A 19138-nucleotide genomic window follows, 5' to 3' on the forward strand; every position below is an offset into this window, starting at 1 on the left:
AAGTGTAAATGTAAGTAATGGCCACATATGACAGCAGCCTCTGTTTAAAAGGACACTTGTCAAAATATTTTTCAGAATCTTGTTACTCAGTATTTATACTCTAAACTGAAATTATTTTCCGACAGAATTTTCTTTTCTTCATCATCATGCACATGGGTTTCTTTTTGCAGAGGCTGCTCAGAACTGTTAAACTGTTCTTTTAAAAAACCAAAAACTAAAGTATCGTGAAAAGCCCATGCAAAACTTGGCTTTCCCAAAGAAAATGGCTAAATGCACATAACTGGAAAAAAGGCCAATTTAATCCTACCTGTCCTGACAGTATCCCTTAATTTTTTTTTGTTTTAATTTAGTAACATTTAAATACATCTCATCTACTATATGAAGGTGACATCTTGAAATAGATGAGTACAAACAAGAAAAAGAGAAACACTGACCCACTCTCCTGCTAGTAATAACTCACCTTTCCTGATCACTCTCGTTACAGTGTGTATGGTAACACCCATTGTTTCATGTTCTCTGTGTATATAAAATCTCCCCACTATATTTTCCACTGTATGCATCCGATGAAGTGAGCTGTAGCTCACGAAAGCTTATGCGCTAATTAATTAGTTAGTCTCGAAGGCGCCACAAGTCCTCCTTTTCTTTTTGCGGATACAGACTAACACGGCTGCTACTCTGAAACATTTGCAATACATAATACAATTCAGTGGCAATATGGATACAGAAACAGCAGTCTGTATTGAAATGCACATTTTTTGTTAACACAAAGGGTTAAGTCTTCACCCCAGGGAAATTGATGGTAAAACTTCCAGGGCCAGGATTTCACCCTAATACTTTCCTGCCTATAGGGGTTTAATAGAATATCCTTACAGCTCCTGTCGCAATTCTGAAGTTTTTTTTTCCCTAACCTTACGGTATTATCTCTCCCCACCTATGAATATTTTGCATCTTAACCTTCTCTTCAGCACAGAAGTACTAGACAGATCCCTTTGGAGCTGCTCAACTATAGTCTTTGCCACTGAATAGCAACACTTCTTTCCCTCAGATGGTGGTGTGTTTCCTCCACAGCAGTTGCAGGTCCTGTTGACCCAGATTCAAATCCTTACACAGCCGCAGCACAAAGAATGTAAGACTAACCCAAAATAATCGTTTTTAAGCCCCCAAATAATAATTTTGTATGTTCTAGACATTCTTTGCGTGATTCTAGACAAACTGATCTCTGGGGCTAATGTTGAAGCCTTACAGCTGTACCCAAAAAAGAAAAAAAACCTGCACAGAACTGGCGTCAGGCAAAATGGTTAGGAAAATATAAAGAGGAATCTCAAACTGTACTGTACAGTGCACAGTTTTCTTTATCAGATGATGATACAGCTCAATGTGCACATTTCTACATTTTCTTAGTAATTAACCTTTCAGTGTCTGGGATAACAAATTCAGGCAGACTAGATAAACACTGACCCTTGCTGCCAATTTATAATATCCTATTGGTGTAGCATCAATAGGGAAACATTCTTAGGGTACAGAGTCTTCTTAATCTATTCGCAAAAAAGGTACATCAGTTACTAAAGAACATCAAATTCAGTGCAAATTAGCATACAGCTCTGTTCGTTAGTTTTAAAAACACTGAAATACATAGCCATTGCAAAAAAAGTCTCCTTTCTTCCACATCTTTATAGTACACCAAGGCATTAAAAATGTTATCACCTTGCAGCTTAGAGAGTAGTTAATTTTTAATGATCACACCTGTTAACTTTTTGAAGCAGGGGGGTGGAAGAAGGGAGTGGAAATATTCTTAAAGCAAAAACCAACTGAAATCCTTTTGTCAGACAAAAGGGTGACTGTTACCCCCCACACAATGAAAAAATAAATTTTAATTTGTTTTAGTTTAGTTTGAAAAAAAGTAATTTTATACTCTGATAACGAACATTTATCAATAGCTCGCTGTCCTTGTATCTCTCTGAGGCAGGCAGGCAATTACATTGCTGCTTCTAATGCTGGTGTCCTTGGCACTGACATTCTGGAGGCTTACCTGACTGGTCAAGGACAAGATAGACTATGCCAGCCAAGATGTGCATTTGGTTACAGGCCTTCTAGAACAGTACTGTAACAGGGTGGCTTGCCTCTTAAGGGCTGGAAGACCTAGGGCTAGTCAACCCTTATTACTAAAGAGGCACACCTGGCTTGGATCAGGTAATTCCCTGTAAAGGGCAGCAAGTGGCTTTAGTGAAGGGGGAAGCCTAGGAAACTGCAGGAAGTGAGAAAGGTTTCTATGGGAAAAAACCCTGATACCACGGGCTCTAGTAGCCAGAGCCAGAAACTTGAGGCTCCAGTGAAGTAGGGCTGGGAATGGCCTGCCAAAGGAGGAAAAGCCCCAGGCAGGAAGCCCTGGGAGTGAACTGGAGACTTCTGGGAGTGAGCAAGCTCCAGAAGACAGACCTGGGATGAGGGGCAGGAAAAGCTTGGGCGTAACCCGACAAGAGGGTAAACCTGACGGACTGTGTTTTGGGACTTTCAGCTTGATTTTGGAAACTTTATGCATGTGAATAAACCTGGACCCTCGAGAAAATGTGGTGAATGGACAAGAAAAGCCCCGGTGCCATTTGTTTAAGAAGCCCTTTGAGTGAGAAATTGTTAGCAGGGCATTGCAGAGCCACCCCTGGGCAAGAGGGAGTGCATAGGAGGGGCCCAATATACGAACCAACTTGCATAGTCTTGTGTGTGTTGTGTGGGTTTTTAACAACAAAAACAGGGTAATTAATGGATTGCATATGGTGACCATCATGCATTTCCAGTTGTCTAGTTTCCGTTAACGTTTTAGTGCAGAAGTAAAAGTTACTCAAATTCACCCAAAATGTGCACAGCATATTATACTCTGATAAAGATTCTGATCATGTATGGGAAGCACCAACTGCAGTGAAACACTCATGGAAAAAAAAAATTTTCAGGACACTCAAATGGATTTGAGAATAAACTTTATAGATATAAAATATGTGATATGAGATATCACTATGCACTGCAGCAATATTTTATAAACATCTATATTGTAGCCAGTTATACTGCCTCTAACTCACTGAATTTTGCCTAGATATTCAAGCACATACAAGACAATCATTTGAAAAGTGTATTGAAGTCCAATTAAGTAATTTGTACTGTATACTTTGGATTGAAACAGAAATCCTGTAACGGCCCATAATACCTGGCAGCATTCAAAATGCATATATTTCAAAGCAAGGATTCAACACTTTTTAGCTGAAGACACCATATTGTAAAGTCATATATCATTCTCAGACTTCAACGTTTTTACCTTATTATGGTGCTCACGCAAATGAAATGCTGTAACATTATCTGTAAGTAGGTATTGTTCAGGTAGGTATTGTGCAAGAGTCTTCAACAATTTGGACTTTTCAATCTTAATCTATTATTCCAGTCAGAGGCCTCTTCAGTTGGAGGCTGTCAAATGCGCTGAATAGCATAGGGCTTTCTGTTGAGGACATATGAGCCACTAAAGGAGTCTGATGCTCTTTTACCGCTGATTCCATGTCAATGGTGTTATTCATATGTATGTGGATTACCTATATTATTTTGAACATGTTCTTACCTCCATAGATTTAATGGGTTCTTTGGAACAATATCGATCAATAATATGGAACAGGTAGTGAAAATTCTTAAGAAAGCAGTAACCACATTTTAAATGACATTATCTTGGCAATTATTTCATCCAAACTATCAAACTGGGGGATTGGGGTGGGAATACTACATGATCTCTCCCTCCCTCCCACCTAAGTTCCCTCTAAGCTGTGCGGCTGCGCAGTAGGCTATAAAGGGCCGTGCACCACAGGGGCCTGGAGAGGAGAAAGGTAGGGGGTGGGTGGGGACTGGGGAGGGGAGCAAGTTGGGGCTTGCAGGGCTGCCGTGGGCCTTTCCTCCAGCCCCGGAGCTCGCTGCTGCTGCCGGTGGGGCGAGGGCTGGGAGAAGTCCTCTGGCCCCAGCCCCAGGGCAGCCTGCACCCCAAACTCCTCATCTCTGGCCCCACCCCGGAGCCCTCCCCCACACACCAACCCTCTGCCCCAGCCCTGAGCCCCCTCTCCCACTCCAAACCCCTTGGCCCCACCCCCGCTGCACATCACGTCCATATTGATGCATATAATAAATTCATTCCGCACATGGATATAAAAAATTAGAGGGAACATTGGCCTCCCACTCACCTTGTTTCAACTATTTGATATCAATTTGATATCAAATGTGTTTGTAGAACACCCATGGATAGTGCTCTCAGATTGAGCTGTTATTTTACATCAGACAAAAATACTCACTTTATAGGGTCAAATACCTGCAAAATCTTCATTTACAAACAAAACTGCTTTTAAATAGACAGTGTTAAACTATATAAATGGAAGCTATTTTTGGTACACTCTTGTCGCAATTTAAAACTAGCCAAATGGATTTCTGTCCAAAGACCTGTCCAATTTTAATCCATGAAGGATTTTTTTTTTATGAAAAGCGACAAACCCCTAAGAACAAGTTTCTTAATTGAAAAACATAATATCTTTATAGTAGTGCATCCCAGCACAACTGTAACACATAAGCACATTATGCATATAATTAAAGGTAGAAAAAAAATCAAGGCACAATACATTATGAAAAATATAAATGCAGTATGCTTTTTTAAAGCAAGTACTCTAGACACAAATTTGATCCTTAAAATTAAAATACATAAAACGTACTTTAAGTACCTTGGTTAAGCTGTCCCTCCACTTGCTTGAGTAAACCAATACGTCGGATCTGGCGTGAGTTGTTATTGCTTGAGTGTATAGTGGTTTTTCAGCTTTTTGTTTTGAATTTAGGAGGGAAAGAGCAACCTTTGTTGACAAACCAAGTGGATTGGGATTGTTGAGACTAATAGTCCAAGTAGAATATGCTGAAGTTTTTTGGTCATTTTGTAGCAGATGTAATGGCTTTCTTTTTAACAGATAACACCATGTAAAATGTGTTGAAGTCTTTAGGCTTGGGAATGACAACCGTTGTGTATCCCCTGCATTTGCCACAGACAGAGTAGTTCCCGAGTTTGCTTGGCCTTGGGTATTAAAATTTGTGTCCTCATTATTAATCCGTGGGGACCACCTTTCTTGACTGTTACTTAAAGCCTTCAGAAGAGAAGTCTGATTATTCACTGCAGAAGGTTCAGATGGCTTTTTAACTTCAAAACTTGGAGGTGAAGAAGATGTAAGATTTTCAAATTCTGGCGACTCCTTTATGGTTTCAGAAACTCCAGTTTTAACACTTTCAGATGAATGTTGGTCAGTCAACAGCACATCTGGTGAATGGCTATCTTTGCTGCTTTTTTCATATTGTGGAATAACTTCGGGCTCTAATAAGAGACCTTCAAGAGGCTCTGTGGTGCAAATCTGTCGCACCAATACTGGTTTCTTTTGCCTATTAGGGTCATTGGCTCGAATGTTCAATGGATACATTGATCTAGCATCTGTTGTGCAAGCTGCTCCACTTTCATCTTTAACACGCTTTTGGTGTTTTTCCATGGCAATATCTAAACTATTGGCTGGTGAAAGCATGCGTTTACTTGATGCTGTAGCTTCTTGTTGGGGGAAGAGTCCACTAACTGGCAATTTCTGAATAATATTCAAGGAACTTGACAAAGGTGAATTTCTGCTTCCAGTCTCAGAAAATGAATGATCAAATATAGATGCTGACTGTGGATTTGGCAAAACCCTCTGATGATCTCTGTGTAATTTTGGCAGCGGAGTTTTCCCTTCAAGAATTGGCACTGTCACAACATTTGTTTTACAGACAGACTGATTTACCTGATCCTGCGTCACTAAAATTTGGGGAAGAGGTGTAACAGTAGCAAATCCATAAGATGGAACATTACTATGAACACGAACAGGCACCACAAAAGGTGGGATTTGATATATTTTACCACTGGAGTTTTCAGGTATCATATGTTTTTGGGGAGGCATTGAATATAGATTAGACATACTGTCAGCTAATTTAGTAGGTACAGATAATGAAGTCCCACTCTGATCCACACTAATTTGACTTGGAAGCGTGTGGATTGGGAAAGCAGTTGTTATTGGTTTAGAAGAATACGACGTACTTATATGCAAAGCTTTAACTTGAAGCTGATACTTGGGAGCAAAGTAATACTCCTTTTCAACAGACTGACAAGAAAAGGTGTTTGTGTCTGCTTGTTCTCCTGGGGCCAGTACTTTAAGAGAAGTCTGTGAATGCTGTGTTAAGGGCTGCTGTCCCTGATTATGCAAAACAGGACCTAAAGGCTGCTGAACAGAAGGGAGGCTAAGAGGGTTACAGTTCTGCGTTATTGATTGAGACTCATGTAATGGCTTAGAGTAAGGCTGTGAGTGCTGAGAACTTGAAGGAAACTCCACTGAAGTTCTACTAGAGGTCTTCAGCCTGTGAAATGGTACTGTAGACATGTCCGTTGCATGAGCTATTTGAAATGAAGATGAAGATTTAACTTGAGGCAGATGGTTTTCTGGAGCAATATTTAAAGATATTTGTCTTACAAGTGGCCCCCTCCTCCTTTCTAACAGAGGCACATGTCCAGTAACTCCACAGCCAGAAGACAACTTTGGAGAGGATATCTCTACAAGTGGCGTAGGTTTTGATGAAGACATATTTCCACAATCAAAAGATTTACTTCTGTAATCTACAACCTCCATGGATGATTGTGTGCAGTTAATTTGTTCTGATGCAGCACGTCTCATTTCCCTGCAAGGAGGACCAGGCACACCAAGTGTATTTGAGCCAGCTGGAATCGTAAGGAATTCTGATGCTTTATTAAGATCTATTTTGGAAGCATTCTCAGTTTTAGAAATGTCTTCTTTATCAAATGAAGCTGAGAAACTAGAGGCATGAGATAAACTACTCTCCTGACTTAAACTTCTAGAAAGTGTGGAGTCAAAGCTTGATTCAGCTGAAGAATGCTCAATTTCAGCCAACCGGATCCTTTTCTTCTTCGGTGGCAGTTTTTCTGTTGGCAATTTTGACAGAGTTTCACTACGCTGAGGCCAGTTAAACTTCTCTGTTTTTTCCTGATCACTGAATTGGTTTTCCTGGTCCCTGTCTGGTTCTTCCGTGACCAGTATTTCAGGAACCTGGATGTTATGTTGGCGAACTAGTTTCAATGGATGCATTACTGCATTTCTTTCATTAGAGACTATTTGACTTTCCTGAAGTTCTACTCTGGGTGCTTCTGCTGACACTGACTGATGATGCTGGGAAGTATTCAGATGAGAATGCCTTTCCTCTTGAATTACAACTGTGTTCAAAGATTGGTGCTTCTCAGCCTTATTAACTTCTTGAAAAGAAACTGGTGAAACTCTTTCAAAAGATTCTGATTTCTCAAATGAACTGGGTCTGCTCAATGAATTAGTGTGCTGTATTACTGAAATGCCAGTTCCTTGTCTTTTCAACTCTACCTTTTCTTGTGCAACTGAACTTGTCTGCTTTTTCATAAGTGGAGAGATCTTTGGCTCAGTGGTTTGTTCTGTGCCTCGAGCCACAAGCTGAACTTGAGACCTTTGAAGCAGAATGCTACCATGCTGTTGTGAACCTACTATTGTTGCATTAGGTTTAGATATACTGGGAAAGTCTCCTGGCTTACTTTGACCCTCTGTACTCTTTGATGGTATCCCAGTATCATTTTGCTGTGGCTCGTCGTCATCGCCAACACTTTTCATTTTCCTTCTTTTTCGTATCTGCGGTGTCTGCTCCCAGACACCAGTTGAACTGGCAACTCTGTAGTGCAGAATTTGAGGTTGTGTAGTGCTGGGGACTATCTTATGTTCAGGCTCTCGGATAGCTGCCTTGGTTTTTGGTCCATGCAACTCTGAACAATAAAACTTTTTGTGGTTTTCAAAATTCTCCAGTTTTCTATATCTGTTTCTGCAAGTTTCACACTCAAACATTGTCCCTCGCCCTGGATGTGACTTCTTTACTTTTTCCAAATTTGATACTTGTGCAAGTGACTTGCTCCTTGGTAATGAGAGTTCACTAGACAAATTGCATCCATGATAACTCTCTTCTACAGATCGTGCTGGGCCGAGAGCGTGGCTTTCATTAGTTGAGGAGTCTTCTATTGCTGTCTGTCTAACAAGAGTGCGAGTATGCCCCCCTTGGTGCAGTGGAGTGACAGGTCCTGATACAAAGACATCATCATACGAAGAGCCAATTTTATCATCAAACGATTGACTTCCTCTAATTGGATGAGGAGGTGGTATTAAATTTGCAGGTATAGCTGAATAGCTGGTAGTAGGCATAGAATTACTTCTGGTTATAGGTAAACAGTCAAGGGATGGTACAGACAGAAGAAAAACTTGCTTTGATTTCTCAGTTGGTGTGAAAGGAGACTTTGGTATGTCAGAGCTTGAACTAGTTCTTCTTCCCATCGGTTTTAAATCAAACTGGAAGGAGTCTTTAAATATGTATGATTTTGGCGAGTCTATACTGCCTCTTCTTGAAAGAGATGTTCTTCTTGGTTTCACACTGTCCAACTGTTTGTCATCCACTACAGCTTCGTTATCCGATATTAACTTTGAGATGCGTTCCTCAAGTGTTTTTGTTGCCATTGGTGGTCGCATTTGACCAGAGAGAAGTAAATGTTTTTCAGCACAAACTGTTTGTACAACAGATGCCACTGTGGCACTTATTCGTGGCACAGAGGGCAGATTTTTATTTGGGTCTTTTTCAGAGATAGGCAATCCCCTGACAAAAGGAGTTGGTGAACTCATTGTTTGATCTGCACTCTCAGAACGTGAAAAATAACCAGAATCAGTGCTACCTAAACTCCTAGGGCTCAAAAGACATTTTCCTTGTTCCTGCGAACAATCAGTTGCCTGTTGTCTTTGTAACTGTGCATGCACTGTTCCTACAGCAGACCCAAGCTGTTCTTCTAATGAACCCATTTCTATTTTCTGGTGGTGCTTACCATCGGTTTCCTTGAAAGAGACCATGTGTGTTACATTTGATTTTATATTTGTAACTTTAAAATCTCCTTGTCTCTGTGCTGCAGCAAGCTCAGGCGTGGAGTCTGTTACTTCTGGACTGTCGGCTCTTAAAGGAGAAACATTCACAGGATGAACTACTACTTTAGGTAAAGCTGCCCTAACTTGTGGTTCTGTGTCATGCAATGAAGAGTCACCTATTATATAGTTTGGATTGCTTAGTGGAATGGGGCTACCTTTCTGCAACGTTTCAGAATTTGAAATGATTTTCATTATTTGTGCAGGGTCCAGTTCTAAGGATCCTTGATCATCTTGTCTTTCATCAGCAGTGCCTTCATCTTCACTTTCACAACTTTCTTCCACATCTGAATGAATACTAAGTGCTTTATCTGATTCATGGGATAGGAATAAACCACCAGAGTCCGGTTGTAGGACAAGTCCAAGTTTGATTGCATGTGCATGAGATTTTTTGTGCTTGTATAGATTACTTTTGGTTTTAAATGAAAATCCACATGTCACACAAGGATACGGCCGCTCTCCTGTATGGGATCTGATATGCTTTTGGAGAACACTAGGCTTGGCACAAGCCCTATTACAATACTCGCAAACATATTTTCCTAGTTTTTTAGGCTTCTGGTCTTTCAGAAGATTACATATTTGTTCTACGCCATGGTTGACAACTGATGCTATTTGGGCTGAATTATACAGGGGAGCTACAGGTAAGTGTGTTGAATGAGATGGATTAATTGACAAAGATGAAGATGAACTAGCTACTAGCTGGTTTTGAGGAAAAACCTGAGTAACAGTAGAAGAGGGAGGGTGTACTACAGAAGAGGTTACTGCTATACTGTATATCTGTTGGAGTTTGGGGTTTTCTTGACCCTGCTGACGTACCAGTGATCTAGTGAAACCTGGACACACAACAATCTGTTGATTTTGCTGTCCAGTTTTAGCAATAAATTGTTCTTGTGAATGAGAAATTGACTGGGTCTGTGCTTGTTCACTCTTCCCTGATGTTACTGCATGCGCATTATGTGAAGGGTAGTAGTGCGATCCAGCTACAAACTCTTGCTGTGACAAAGAAAAATGATTTTGGACACTCATTGTATTGGATGTGAGACTTGAAGAGGCGCTTGTACTTTTATTTGGTCTCACTTTTTCTATTTGCATCCCACAAGGAGGACACTCTTGTGCTAAGATGTTCAGTTCAGGCTCCATAGCTTTTAATAAGACATCAAATGCAGTACTTGTACCTGAGGATGAAGTACTACAATCAACAAAAGTAATACATTCATTATTGTCAGTCTTTGATTTACTTGACAAGGAATTAGAGAGAGGCTTCTTCTCTGGCAAGTTTAATTGGCTTGTATCACAGTCTTCTGCTGTCCATTTATTCAAATCCAAGGACTTACGTAACAATGAAAGATTTGTCTGCATCAATGTCTCAGATGTGACTGTTTCATCAGTTACCTTGTTACTATGTGTTTCCCCATTTTGTTTCACACATTGTTTTCCATTTTGTACAGGTAACTGATTTTTTGCCTGTAAGTGTTCCGAAGCATCAGGAAGAATTTTAGATGATGAAGATTCTTCTACATTTTGTTTATGCTTGGCCTGAGGGGGGTTTCTCAAAGGCGATTTTGGTATCTTTTTCAGATGGTTTTCAGTTACAATCTTTTTCCGTTTCACGCCTTTAACTGTATCTGAAGTTCCTCTAGTACCAGCCTCTGAGATATGTTAAAACAAAACAGAAAAAGAAATGGTAAATTCACATAATCACTGTATGAATTATTATTACAATACAAATAAATTATATCATCATAACAATGTAATGACATCTTACAATTTTAACAAATCTAGTAAAACATTTCAACATGTTCTAAAATGAAAATGGAAATAGTTTTCATTCCACTACAAATTATTCAGAATTAACAAGTCTCTTTGATAGTCCCATACAACACTTGTCTTATCATGAGCATTAAACTATCTAGCAGAGAAGGGGTGGAGACAGTTCCTCCAGAGTGTTCCTCATTTCTATGGACTGAACATGCTGAAACCTGCGCCTGTTGTCCTGGGAAGCAAGAGCTGAATTTTGATTCTGTGACTTGTGTTGCTAACACACCTAAGACCAGCCCCATGTTTCCCACTGTTAACATTTTATCTTCTTAGCTGCAAGACCTCTCTCTCAGCTACTACTGCTAAGCTTCTTTTGAGTAACATCTCACTGCTGCATTACGATCAATTAGCTCTGTTAGCATGAGCAACAATAATAGTACAGATGTTAACTGGGTAATGCTGTTTTTACCACCATGTCACCCAACTTTGCTCATTGAGAAAATATGATTGTGTGGTTAAGACACTGGGACTGGGACTCAGAAAATCTAGGTTCAGTTTCCAGTTCTGCTAGACTTCCTATGTGACCTTGAGCAAGTCACTCAACGTTCATCAGGAACTGAGCCTCCCAGCCCAGGTCCACAAACTTGTGATAACAGGGCTTGCGCTAGCATGCTAAATAGCCACATCGATGTTGTGGCTCAGGCTGGAGCCTGCAGGAGGGGGCTCTACAGAGCTATTTTTAGCATGCTAGAGCAAGTCCTGCTAGCACAAGTCTGTGGACCTGGGCTTAGAGGCTTGCTCCCAGATGCAGAGCAGACATACCCTTCGGAAGAAATTCTGTCCCCATTTAAGTCCATGGCAAAATTTTTGTTGAGTTAAATGGGGTGCAGATTTCACACTAATCTATCTGTGCCTCAGTTCCCAGTCTGTAAAACAGATATTTTCCTAATATTTTCCTGCTTCATTGGGGTGTTGTAAGGATAAATTAAATGTATGTGATGTGGGCCACACAGAGTACATCCATATGACAAGATGGCGAAAACACTATGACAGATAGGGCAATTTCCTGAAATATCCTGTACTACTGTATTAAGTTTATGTCTTATTGTGGGCCAGGATTGTATGTAATCTCTATAAGGGAAAATGTGACAGATGTAAGAACTAGGAGTTCTAAAGACTATACTGAAAATGTGCCAGAAAAGCGTGGACTTTGGAGACAAGTGTTCAGTTGATTTTGGGGGGAATTTTTAGGGAGAGGCAAATGTAAAGTCCACAACTCTGGTTATGCAAAAACCCAGCCTTTTAAAGCTATACCCTGAGTAGATGGTTATACCCTGTTGATTACTTGTTACAGAAGGCCAAGGTAAAAGGCCCGAGCTATATAAAGAAGCAACTGATCTGCCCAGCCTTTGTTCTGGTTCTGGAGTGAAGACAACTGTGAACTTTAAACCACGATTTGAGGACTTCAGTAGCTCAGACATAGGTGAGAGGTTTTTCGCAGGAGTGGGTGGGTGAGATTCTGTGGCCTGCGTTATGCAGGAGGTCGGACTAGATGATCATAACGGTCCCTTCTGACCTTAGTATCTATGAATCTATAACTTGTAACCATGAGGGAAAATCCAGTTGTGGGTTTAACCTACCAGAGCCCTATGTTGGTATTGGGGGTGACCTCCAGTGTTCGCTCTAATATTTTACATCCATGTGCGGAATGAATTTTGTTATGTACACCAATATGGAGGTGATGGGTGACACATCACCTTCATATTGGTGCACATAACAAAATTCATGTGGTGGGGGCGGGGCCGAGGGGTTCGGAGTGCAGGAGGGGGCTCAGGGCTGGAGGCTTTGGGGTGGGGCTGTGGCTGAGGGGTTTGGAGTGTGGGAGGGGGCTGAGAGCTGGGACAGAGGGTTGCGGTGTGGGCTCTGGGGTGGGGCCGGGGATGAGGGGTTTTGGGTGCAGGCTGCCCCGGGGCTGTGGTGGGGAGAGAGGACTCCCCCCAGCCCTCTCTCACTGCAGCAACTCGGGGCCGGGCGAGAGGCGCCTGTCCCCGGCTGCTCTGGTGGGGCTGGGCTAGGTCAGGCCAAGTGAGGGGCTCCTCTCCCCGGCAGTTCTGGCAGGCCTGGGGGGGGTGCCTTTCTCCACCTGCCTGTGCAGCCCTTGAGAGCCTGCCGCGTGGCCATGCAGCTTACAGGGAATGTAGGTGACCTCTGGTAAGATTTTTAGCATGCGTGTAGCAACTTTTATTGTTATATGTTTTCTCTGCAATGCTTTTACCTAAAGAATAAATGTGCTTGCTTAGAAGGAGCTGTGTGATAACTTATAACTGTGGGCAATACACTGGGTATAGCCCTTGGAGAGGAAAAAAAGCCTAGACACTGGTCTTTTTAGGTAGTCTGGCTGCTGGGGATATCACTAAGTAAGTAAGTAAGGCAGGGAGTTGTTCAGCCTTAAAATCCCCAGTCAGTAGGGAGTGAGATGTGGGTCTCCGCAAGAGAGGTGACTGGTAGGAGTGGGAAGCCTAAATTGGATGCCTTTGGTAGACCACAGAGAGGAAATGCAGGTACAGTGGCCCTGAAACTGTGACAAACTGATTGGGTTGGAGGGGTGGACCATAGATATTAATTTTTTGAAACGCTTTAAATTTTTTTTGGCCAGTTAAACCTAAAAATAATGGCTTAAGCTACAAACTTCATTATTCAAACTTACTTTATTATATTGGTTTTCTATGCAAACAAGTACAGAGACTTGTGCGTATCTGCAGGCTCTAAATTTTTAGTTTTCGAATTAGAGAGGCTTCATCAGGTAACAATTATTTTTTAGCCTACCTTATGTTATAAAGGATACTTTAGAATATTAAAACTGCCAGAATGTAATTCACTTGTTTATACTATTTACTGATTTCATCTCTTTCAGTTTAAGACCATGAAAATAAGACTAGTCAGTTACAGTAAATCCTGTACTACCAGGGAAATGGAGCAGGTGACTGGATAGGTATTTTCCATATCTAGACTCTCTGATTAGATTAGATTGAGAGAGATGTTTTTTTCCCTGAAAACTATTCTTGCTTGTTGATGCTGTAAAATATTACAAAAGTCACTATGCTGGTATATATGAAATTCTGCAAAGAAAATATAAAGAAACTGAGCTATTTAAATAATATTTTTGGATTTATAGCAACTCCTTTCCAGTCATGGTAAAATTAAGCCTTCATTTTGTGCTTGTTTAAAAATACAAATCATTATAGTGGAACAAATGAAGCACTGAGCAACAAATTTGTTTTTCTGTCAGGACTGTCCCCCCCGCCTCTACATTTGGCAACAGCGAGGAATGAAGACACCTTCCTTCATGGTTATTTTTGTGACTGGATTTATCGATATCTTTTCAGATGAGCTACTACCACAGATGAATGAAATCAGTCAAGTTTAAAATTTTCCATTTGTGTATTCATGAAACAAAACTAACAAAATTTGAATTATTTCCATATTTAACTACACTTGTTGCTCTATTTAACTAGGCATACACTGGGAGTTTCAGGGCTTTCCTGAATAGCAAATGATTTATAATATCAAGCAAAAGTATAATTTTGTAGCATAGGCATATATTATTCTGTACAGAGCATGCATCAAAGCACAGCGTAACATAGCACATATAAAATAAAAATAAAATAGGAATATTTACTCTACACACACACGTGTATATGAAACTTGCTGTTATGTACCTTTGTTTACCTCATCTCTGTATCCTATTCTAATCTACTAAATATTTCTCTATTCCTAATGCACAAGTATCCAGAAAATCAACACCACCACCTCAAGTAGCATTGATGATGGTTATCACAGTGGAAGCTAGTAATTGTATATGAGTGCTCTCTCACCCTTGCAAACCTTTACAAATAAACCAGTAGGTCACTAGCCAGAAGATTTCCGAACGGACTGCTGATGCTCAAAGTGAAGGAAAGGTACGGGAAGAGTGGGAGGCAGATGCCCCTCAAAAGATTCCAATGAATGGTAGTTTGAGGGGTAGTACTATGGGCTTGTAAACACATGGAGTTATTCAGGAACAGCTATTCTTAACTACACGTACGGGCACTTTTCTGAAATAAGTGTCCACTCCATATTTTTTCTTTAGCTAAGCACCAACAAAGTACTCTTATTCCAGAATATACAGACAGGCGAAGAATTTTTACAATTAACATCCCATTGAGATGAATGGTGGCAGTCATACTTCTAGTATGGATGAATTCTGCCTCCTCCTCTGTACATTGAGAGTGGCTCTTGAGAGGCATCAGTCTGCTTCTATTCTGCAGAAGGTGGAAAGCACACATGTCATATATGCTTCCTATAAGACAAGGAGACCAGCAGCTCTGGAGGGGACTGTGATGTGCCACAGTGCAGTTGGGAATTAGTGGTGGGATTGGCAGATTCAATGTAGATCCACTATTCATCCTGTGCTCCATGTATCAGGGATATAAGTGATGCAGAGGCAGCTTCAGTCTGAAGCTATAACAGCAGACCAGAACAGCTGGGAGAGAAGGCGAGGAAATAGAGTCCCTCTCACTTCATCTCAGAGAAATGTCCCAGCACATAGCCTGGCTTTTTGGACTGTGTGGTGGGGCCAGAATTTGGGTATTAGGCAGTTCACAGGCTTGTTTCAGGCTTGATGTCTGCACAGAATGCTTTAGTTTACAGCCAGTTCACATTTAGAAGATTTTCTTTCAATCTTCAGGGCTAAATACATTTTTCTATATAAACAAAAACATGGATTCGGCAGAAAAGGTTATTCTCTCCCATTTGCTAGAGGAAATTTAACCACAATGAGTAGGCAATGGATAGATCAAGTTCCACACTCTTGTAAGGGATCCACTGCCTCTGGGGGATGTCACTAGAACCTAGTGCCTCTGAACTCTAGAACCACAGGAGCTCCTGCTGTTCTTGTGCACAAGACACGGACTCAGATAGGAACCCACGGTAATACATATGTTTGGATAAACCGTGTATTTAATGCTTTATCACAAACAACTAAGTGACATCCAAAATATTACTGCCTTCATTACGATGTTTTATTGTTTCAATAATATTGCAATTAACTGAGTCTTACATCGATAAATTGCCATCAATATTACTATTACTGGCCTTTTTTTTTTTTTTTTTTTTTTTAAAAGATGCAGCATTTATTGCCAGTTTTTTTAAGCCGGGGTCAAACAAACAAAACAGTTGACATGAGTCAGAGAAAATATTAAGGTAATTACAAAAAAAAAAAAAAAAAAAAAGGCCCTGCCTGCACTAAAATTTTAGCTGTGATTTTGTAACCTGAAAGAGGCTTTGTCATGTTAACAGGGTGCAAGGAACACAGCTCCACTTATACACATATTGCAGCTTTTCTGCTCTCAGAACCATACCTCCACACCTACTGTACTGCCTGCATTTGTACGAGAAAATCTAGGCAGCTCACCTGTAGCAGAACGGATAGCGTGCCCATGGAACAAGAACATAGACCTGGTCTGAACTAAAACATTAGGCTGGCCTAGCTTTGTTGCTCAAGGGTGTGAAAAATCTACTTCCCTGAGTTATGTAATTAAGACAAATTAACCTCAGGTGTAGACAGTGCTAGGCTGACAGAAGAATTCTTCTGTTGATACAGAAGCTTTTGTTGATACAGAATTCTTCTGTAGATACAGCTTCTTTGGGGAGATGGATTACCGATGCCTATATGAGAATCCATTGACGCAGGTATTGTGTACACTTGAAGCGTTATAGCAGCACAGCTGCAGCATTTCACATGTAGGCAAGCCCAGAGTGGAAATAAGCAGCATGAAGAGGAATGCCCCAGCGGCCGAACATGTCGTACCACAAGGGTAAAATGTCCTGTCCAAACTGCTACAAACCGTTAATTAAATCAGGAAGGCAACCACGTGCCACTGGTGGGGAGAAATGGTGTGAAATTACTCTGGTTTGAAACATGTTGTGTGAGGACACACATCATATTTAGACCCAACCACGTTAGTAAACTACTAACAAACTTGGTTAAAAGTTAGAGTGGACAGGGTCTTTTAAGACAAGTACAAATGCTTCAACATCTGACCTGTGCCTAGCTTCTATCAATTCAGTAATTAGGAATCTCAAATTCACTGTGAAAATAATCTCAAGAGTTTTGGAGGGTTATCTAGTGCCATCTGTTGTAAAGACATACTAATATATGGTGACTGTATATTTCGGGGGGGGGGGAATGAAGACTGTGTAGAAATGCTCTCACAAAAGGCAAACAACTTGTAGAAATGGTTTATAATTTGTTTCATTCTTCAGCAATCACTGAAAGTGGGATTTTCATACTGAAAGAACTTTGAATCAGCAGGAATTATGAGTCATGCTGCTTGTTTTTATTCTTGGCTCTGTCATTGACTCCCTCTGTGATCCTGACCAGGGAAGGTGTTAAAATGTACCTCAGTTTACTTATCTATAAAATATTGTAAATAAAGCACTTAATGGTATTCTGAACTTCAATTGTTTTCAGAAAGTTTTGAGATCCTCTGAAAATAGGCACTATAGAAAAGTGAAAAATATTCATCTTATGCTTGCTAATTGCACAAGCTACAGTATTTTTATTTTTAAAAGGAACTGCTCCCTTACAGCCAATCTTCACCTATATTTTTACTTTTTTCTACCTTTTTGGGTAAATGTTCTTGAGGATATTTCTCTCACAGTTTCAGGGTATCCACACATGTATTCTGCCTGAGGCCCCTTGAGGTAACCCACTTACTGGTTTCCAGCTCCTCGACATCTCTGGGCAGACACCTGTGCCTCACTCCTTCCTAACCAGGGTTTTTCCAGGCTGTACAGTTCCCTGACTAAACTGTGATATCCACAACAAGGCAAAAAGAAAAGGAGTACTTGTGGCACCTTAGAGACTAACCAATTTATTTGAGCATGAGCTCAATACAGACTAACACGGCTGTTCCTCTGAAACACAAGGCAGACTACCTAAACAGGCCAGGGTCTGTGCTTTGCTTTCTTTCCAAAGACCATGAACAGTGTAATTGCCAGCAGTTACAAATTCCCCCACAAAACTTTCTGAGCACATTTATTCTAAAGGTAATAAAAGTATTACAGAAAAATTGTATTATAAAAATAAAACAATCTGCACACATGCACAAACATGTATCAGAAGACGCCCCCAACTCCATCCTCAGGCTCTGATATGTGGGTAGTCTTTCAAACCCCGCAACTGGATTTTCCCCATTTTTAATTCAGAACCCGAACTCAGGCTGAGCAGTTCAGCTCAGGCCTTTGATCTCCATGAACAGACAATGAACCACATCCAGGGCTTAATTTCAAAAGGCTGGGTTTTTGCATAGATGGAGGTGGGGAATTTACATTAACCTCCCCTGAGATAGTCACACTTATTGAACCAAAAGCCCACTTTTGTCCAGCACATTTTCAATATAGCCCTTTGAACTCCGAGGCCTGACATTACACCTTCCCTCTAGAAAGGTTACAAATAATCCTGGCCCACAATAATACACATCTTATTGTATTAAGGTTTTTATGGATATTGCATGAAATAGTCATATCTGTCACAACTTCATTATACAACTGTGTTAATTTACAAAAATCTTTATCAAAGTAATGCAATGTTTGAGATTGATTTGCTTTTAAATAGTAATTGCATTTGGGCAAGACAGAAGCAATCAATCACAGACTGATAAACTCCCTCATCAAATTACAAAAGCCTCATCCTTCCAAATCACTGTACTTCTGTGAACGCTAATACTTCCGTTGGCCGGTCAAATGCTTCTTGGTCAAATTCGAATAAAATTTCTTAAAACATTTTTTCTCAGTCTATCTTGCAGTACGGCAGCTGTTGCTAGGGTGACCAGACAACAAGTGTGAACAATCGGGACAGGGGGTGGGGGATAATAGGTGCCTATATAAGAAAATGACCCAAAAATCAGGACTGTCCCTATAAAACTGGGACATCTGGTCACCCAAGCCGTCACCCACATGTATCTAGATGGTGGGTATTCAGAAAGCAGTCCCAGGGTGCTGTACTGGCTCTCTTTGACTTGTACTTCCATTCTTTCCCATCAGACCCCATACCAGCTTATCTCTAATCGTTTCCCACTATCATTTTTCCTTGTTTTTTGGTTTGGTTTGCTTTCTTTTCACTTCCCCTTTCTTCTTCCCTGCTCCCTGGTTACTCTCAGAGATGCTGGAACTAGGGATGCTGAGGGTGCGGCAGCATCCCCTGGCTTGAAGTAGTAATAACAACGAAATATATGGTAAAAGCTTTCAGCACCCCCACTACAAAAATAGTTCCAGCACCT

General features: G+C 40.7%; 1 protein-coding gene across 15 annotated transcripts in view; it reads right to left on the reverse strand.

Moving 5' to 3' along the window:
• The window catches only part of HIVEP1 (HIVEP zinc finger 1), a 184149-nt gene that overhangs the window by 41716 nt on the left and 123295 nt on the right, over positions 1 to 19138 (reverse strand). For 13 of the 15 annotated variants that reach the window (XM_048839838.2, XM_048839839.2, XM_048839842.2 and 10 more), the window contains one exon: positions 4725 to 10708. In XM_048839838.2, the coding sequence (XP_048695795.2) occupies positions 4725 to 10708 (5984 nt within the window). The remainder of the gene's footprint in view (positions 1 to 4724; positions 10709 to 19138) is intronic. The other 2 variants (XM_048839841.2, XM_048839844.2) reach the window with 1 other exon arrangement.

This window comes from Caretta caretta, chromosome 2 (assembly GCF_965140235.1).
Source record: "Caretta caretta isolate rCarCar2 chromosome 2, rCarCar1.hap1, whole genome shotgun sequence".
Taxonomy (NCBI): domain Eukaryota; kingdom Metazoa; phylum Chordata; order Testudines; family Cheloniidae; genus Caretta; species Caretta caretta.